Source organism: Jaculus jaculus, chromosome 2, assembly GCF_020740685.1.
Source record: "Jaculus jaculus isolate mJacJac1 chromosome 2, mJacJac1.mat.Y.cur, whole genome shotgun sequence".
NCBI classification, from domain to species: Eukaryota; Metazoa; Chordata; class Mammalia; order Rodentia; family Dipodidae; genus Jaculus; species Jaculus jaculus.
The window spans coordinates 107046151-107052829 of record NC_059103.1 but is presented as its reverse complement, the minus strand read 5'-3'; the positions used below and the strand labels follow the sequence as shown (position 1 = coordinate 107052829).

At 38.6% G+C, this 6679-nt stretch overlaps 1 protein-coding gene across 1 annotated transcript; it reads left to right on the top strand.

Annotated features, from left to right (window-relative positions):
• The first annotated feature begins 5923 nt into the window (after positions 1-5923).
• Positions 5924-6462, top strand: LOC123458680 (oocyte-expressed protein homolog). The gene has a single exon (XM_045143534.1). It carries the CDS (start codon positions 5924-5926, stop codon positions 6395-6397), a length of 474 nt encoding a protein of 157 aa, XP_044999469.1. The 3' UTR covers positions 6398-6462.
• Positions 6463-6679: the final 217 nt, after the last annotated feature.

The window sequence follows — 6679 nt, the reverse complement described above, 5'->3', positions numbered from 1 at the left end:
TCATCCGTGACCTATCCCCTCCCCTTGGCCCCTCCTTCATTGTTGAGGTATATGGGTCATGCATAGTGGAGTTAGCCCACAGTTATTGGTATGATAAATGTCTCTGTATATCATGACCCAACTTGTGGCTCTGACATTCTTTCCGCCCCCTCTTCCGCAAAATTTCCCTGAGCCATGTTGGGTTCATTTTTGGTCTGCTTCAGTGATGAGGTGTTGGGGGCCTCTGGGTCACTGGCTCTCTGATTTGGTAGGCTTTGATTATTCTCTGTGTTATTCTCCTTCCCCCTTGTGCTGGCATCCGGTTCATCAGGAAAACAGCACCTTTGCTTGTTTCACCAATTTTCCTTAGTTTCAGCCGGAGCCCTTTTGAGGTATGATGGGGTGGCTCTCTCCTTAGGATCTGCATCTATCTGAAAAAGAGAAGCAGATTTTCCAATGGAGAGTAAGTTAGCACCAGGGCAAATGAGATATCCCTTAATTTTTTATAGAGAATTTAATAGGTGTAGGCCCTCTTGTAGCCCATGATTGATGGCAGCATGATATTGGAGAGAGGGCTTATGTTTGGGTACAGTTATGACTTGTTTACCAGCTCCAGCTATGGGTCTGGTATCACTGAGGGTATCAGTTAGCCAAATCAAGAGCAGTTGGTTCCCCACCATCGCTGTGTGCCACTATTGCACTTGTGTGGGCATCACATCCGGTTATTTGTTGCTAATTAGTTTAGACAATGAGTTGCTTGGACAGATGTTGGTCCTTTCCCCCAATCTCCCTGTAGCACCTTCTGGCACTAGACAAGCTGACTGTCTGGGGACTGACTCTCTCCTGGCTTTCAGCCATGCCGGTCCATTTTACGTGTCAGCTGCATATGGTGTCTTCAGCAATAGGGTCTTACCACTAACCTTTGGTGGGTCATCAAGTACTCTGGCAAAAATCTGTCATTCTTTTAGGAAACCTTGTAGGTTTCTCTGATCAAAAGCTCATTGTGGATGATAGCCCCATGCTGGTACTGGGAGTTACAGGTCAGTGCCCACTAAGAAAATGAGGAAAAAGATAACTAACATACAAGAGTTAGAGAGATGAGAGAAAGGGAGGGAGGGGGAGAGGAATGGAGGGAAGATGTAGAAGATTTAGTTTCAACTTGATCCTACCCTCTCCAATGTCTTGTAGTTCATGTGTTTCCTAAAAGGGCCTGGGGAAGGTTCAACCATTTGTTCTGCCTTTTAGGAAGTAGAATTTTATGGTACCATTGCCATTTGGGTCTAAATTAGTGTTCCCTACCCCTTCAATTCCTTTCCCTCCCTCCCCATCCATCCTAGTGCCTAGTCCATGAGGTGCTTGCTGGGTATGTAAGGTATCTTGAGTAGATTCAGGTTAGGTACTGTAGATGAGTAAGACTATGTGGCGATTTTTTTTCTGTGATTGGGTAAGTTCACTGAGAATGATCTTTTTGCGGAAAAATAGTTGAACCATATTGATTTTTGACAAAAGATAGAAGGCATAAACTACAAATCAGAAGAAACAGTGGTCAGTAGTATATCACTATTGTGATTGAAGTATGCAGAATTTTACGTGAAACATAGCAGGGATATTAATATTGGTCTGATGATCCATAAAGGCTTTTTGCAGATATAGAATATAAATGTAACTCTGAAGATTAAAAAGAATGAGCAACAAAAAATATGAGAAATGTTAATATTCAAATATAGCATGAAGTGTTATCACCTGGAGATGGGAAAAATATTCCAGAGCACCTTTGAAGAAAGCCATGTATTTGGGGAGCATGCTGAATAAAAGTGTATGTGAGGGCTAGAGGATGGCTTAGTGGTTAAGTGCTTGCCTGTGAAGCCTAAGGACCCTGGTTCAAGGCTCAATTCGAGGCTTGATTCCCCAGGACCCACGTTAGCCAGATGCACAAGGGGATGCATGCATCTGGAGTTCATTTGCAGTGGCTGGAGGCCCTTGTGCACCCATTATCTCTCTCTCCATCCCCACTCTCTCTCTCTCTCTTTCTCTCCCTCTTTCTCTCTCTGTCACTCTCAAATAAACAAATAAAAATTTAAAAACTTAAAAATGTTTGTGATGAGCTACATCTACACACACCCTCAAGCCTTTACTAATGGTTTTAGATTTTTTTTCAAGAAAAAATGTTAAGCACTGAAAGATTTTAAGGCAGTGATTATATATATATGTGTATATATATATATATATATATATATATATATATATATATATATATATATATACTTGCAGTAGAAATTGGAATACAGGAAACAAGGTTGTGACTATTATAAATGCAAATTAAAGAGAACTGGCTGGCATTGGATGGTTGGAGGGACACTAAGGAGTAGGGAAATAAACACATGTGAGAGAAAATTGAGGAGTTTAGAAAGTGTAAGTATGGTGTTAGATGTTACTCCATCAATTCATGAAATTCTAAATTAAATTGTTATGCCATGATCACCATATTTCATCAGTGTAATTAAAAAAAAGAAAACTTGAAGTTTAGATAAATATTAGGAACTGAAGTGTCAGAGATTACTATGAACAGCCCAAATCTATTAACAATATATGATATGCCATAGAGGAATCAACATTTTAGTATAGCCTTTAAAGTACACCCAGAGTATTTTAATAAAGCATATATTAACACTGTATCATCATAAACTTGATCATTATTTGTATGACTAACATGAAAATAAGATAAAACCTCTACTATATAGGCAATAATGAATGTGACTAGTTAAATGTATAATGACACCAATCATGTTTGCTACCCTACATAATGTCTTACGTGGTAATATTATGTTAACATGCTAAAATAGATATAATCAAATTGAACTATGTATCTAATTTATAATACTCTTACTAAACTTTTCTTGCTTCACAGACAATAACTCCAAAGTGTTTGCATTCATCATAAATAGATTCTTTCTAAGAATTATATAATACATGTATTATGTATTGGGGAATTTAATTAATAATAATGAATATTATTACACATTTCATTTCATTTTAATAACAAAATATATTTATGCAAAATATAAATGTATTGTTTTCATCATACATAAAAATATTAAAATAAAAATATAATTGATAATGCACAATTTCATTTAAACTGAGTTGTTAATTTTTTTTTTCAAATTATTTATTTATTTATTTGAGAGCGACAGACACAGAGAGAAAGACAGATAGAGGGAGAGAGAGAGAATGGGCGCGCCAGGGCTTCCAGCCACTGCAAACGAACTCCAGATGCGTGCGCCCCTTGTGCATCTGGCTAACGTGGGACCTGGGGAACCGAGCCTCGAACCGGGATCCTTAGGCATCACAGGCAAGCGCTTAACTGCTACGCCATCTCTCCAGCCCTGAGTTGTTAAATTTTAATAGTGTTTTTTTCTTAAATTTTTAAAATATGTATAGATTTTCCCTTTTTTTTATTTTTATTTTTTTGTTTTTTTTGAGGTAGGGTCTCTATCTAGCCCAGGCTGACCTGGAATTCACTATGGAGTCTCAGGGTGGCCTCGAACTCACGGCAATCCTCCTACCTCTGCCTCCCGAGTGCTGGGATTAAAGGCGTGAGCCACCATGCCCGGCAGATTTTCCCTTTTAAGCCATGTTACTTAAACATTTGAAAGTTTATCAGTTCAACTTAAACATTTGCCCAAATTATTAAAAATGTAGTTACTTTAAGAGATATACTGATAATAGGCAGGATTATATTTTGTTTTGAACACAACCCTAACGTAATTTCACACAATTTAATTGATGAGAATAAGGTTAAAATACTAACATTCATTGAATGTATTGCTAACTTGTTTTTAATGAGACTTATTTAATTGTAAGTAAATAATATTGAACCAAAATTTATATTTGTACTATTAGTGACAAGTATTATATTCTCCCCTAACTTAAGTATATATCTTTATGTGCTAGCTAATAACATAGTGTGAGCAATATGCTTAAATATTGAGACTAAGGAAGCAGCTCTAGCTACAGGTCTTGTACCACTGTGGGGATCAGTTAACTGGATCAAGAGCAGTTGGTTCCCCACCATGGTTGTGTGCCACTATTGCACTTGTGTGGGCATCACACCAGGTTATTTGCTGCTAAGTAGGTTGGACCATGAGTTGCTTGGACAGATATTGGTCGTTTCCCCCAGTCGCCCATGTAGCACCTTCTGGCACTAGACACGCTGACTGTCTGGGGACTGACTCTCTCCTGGCTTCCAGCCATGCTGTTCCATTTTATGTGTCAGCTGCATATGGTGTCTTCAGCAATAGGGTCTTACCACTAACATTTGGCGGGTCATCAAGTACTCTGACAGAAATCTATCATTCTTTCAGGAAACCTTGTAGGTTTCTCTGATCAAAACTCATTGTGGTGATAGCCCCATGCTGGTACTGGGAGTTACAGGTCAGTGTCCCCTAAGCAAATGAGGAAAAAAGGTAACTAACATACAAGAGTTAGAGAGGAGAGAGAGAGAGAGGGAGAGGTTTTAATTGAAGCCTGTTGTTAATGTGAGGTTTCTCATCTCCATTGTCTTCATATCCTGTGAATGCCCCAACTATCTATGGACCTTTGACACTTCAAGGAATACTAGAATTCAAAATTAATACATTAAGGTTTTGACTTTTAGACTTTGAAAACCAATAAACTTATAAATATATTATTTTATATTTTAAGATAAAGAACTAAAAATTACAATTGCTGAATTGCTCACACAAAATCGATCATAAATTAAAAAGTATAGCACAAAATTAAAATGGGAGGGTTCTTAACCTGTAATTCCCACTATGGCAGAAAAGTCTTTAACGGTAGTGGGAATAGGTGGTTATACCTCTGGTAAATATGAGGATTCAAAGTGGGATATAGAAGTGCTTTCCTCCCACTGCCCTCCTTGGGAGGCACCAAGGTTAAGAAAGTTCTTTAGAATGTCATATTATAGCAAATAGAATAGGGATATGCATATCAAGAAATTTGAATGTACAGGTGCCCTGAGATTTCTGAAAACAACACCTAGGTATGGTAGGACTACTAAATTTGAACTATTATGGGAAGGTCTGGATGGGGGAGAAGGATTGGAAAAGGAAAGAAATAAGATAAAAGAAAGAAAATAGGAAGGGACAGGGCCGAAATAAGAGGGGAGGGAAGGGGAGGAGGTAGAATAGGGGATGGGGAAAGGAGAGGAAAGGAAAGTTAGGAAAAGGAAGAAGAGATGATGAAGGAAGACAGAAAAGAAGAAAACAAACTCAGCAGACACTGAAGAATCAGAGTGAGAGATGTGGCAAAGAAAATCATTTTAGAAAACACAAAGACACCTCTAAAAGTGTCAGCATAAAAGTATGAACCAAACAATAATGTACCAACTCAGGAAATGATAGCACAGATCTGCAGTGCCATTAAAGGAAATGTCACATTGTTAATTTTTGCCAGGATGCAACAGATCCTAGAGCACAGAACTAGAAAACTATAAGGGAAATTAAAAAAAAAAAAAAAAAAAAAAAAAAAGAAGGAAGAGTAAGCCAAAAGAGGAAGGAGGCAGAAAGAGGATGGAGAAAAAAATGGATAAATCATGAATTAAACTAATTGCAAGAGTTGAGTCTAGTCAGTAGGTCAGAGTTCAGTATTACTGTGATACTTTGAGCAAGTTACCTAGCCTTTATACTCTTCAAGAACATTCTCTATATAATATGGTAACAGAAATACCAACTTCATAGAGATGTTATAAAATTAAATGAATCAATATATTAAAAGTTTAAAAAGCATTAGAAGGGTTATATATTAAAGTAAGTGATGAAGGGAAAGGTAAATATAGAAGATGCATATAATATGGTAGAAACACTGACAAGTGTTACTCTGAAATGAAAGAATTTACCTTTAGAATTTTAAATCATAAAAATACAGACGCTCCGCCAGCCCCTGCGCCATGGCCGTCCCTGACGCCGCTGCGCCCGCAGAGCCCGACGGGCACACGGAGCCCCCCTCCGCGGAGAGGCTGCTCAGCGTGCTGCCCGCGTCGCCGCGGATTCGGGTCAGGCCCTGGTGGTTTCCCGCGCAGGAGCTGAGCGTCCCTCTGGTGTTCCACCTGGAGGCCTGGGTGGCGGATAGGATCTTCGGCCCGGACCGAGCTGTGATCCCAGAAATGGAGTGGATGAGCCAGGCTTTGCTGAGCGTGGACACCGTGAACTCTGGAAAGCTAGCGGAAATCTCCATTTTTGGACGGCCTGGTGTACAGAACCGAGTGAGGAGCATCCTCTTGAACCTGGCGTCGTGGCACCTTGAACAACAGGTCCAGCGAGTTAGGATAAAACAACTTGAGGAGTTTCTGAAGTTCCGTGCCTCAAGGCCAGAGGCTCCCAGCTTCCTGTTTAATACCACAGAATCCTCAGGAGCATCATGAGGACAGCCCTGCTTCTACTACAGAAGTTAAAGAGAAATATATTAAGTCACTGTATTTTTTTTTTCTGTGCCTTCATGAATAGTGACCTTTTTTCAAATACAGTTTGTAGAACTATTAATTATAGAAATGACTTTTGTGTGACATAAGGATTTTTGCTCACCAAAAATAAAGCAAATTTATAAAAATAAAAAAAATTAAAAAAATACAAATATACACAAGAAAGCATTAGATATCATATCATAGATAACCTAATACTGTAATTTTGATAAATTAAAAAGAAAC

Coding starts and splice junctions, on each gene's coding strand:
- LOC123458680 (XM_045143534.1), top strand. CDS start 5,924: ATGGCCGTCCCTGACGCCGCTGCGCCCGCAGAGCCCGACGGGCACACG.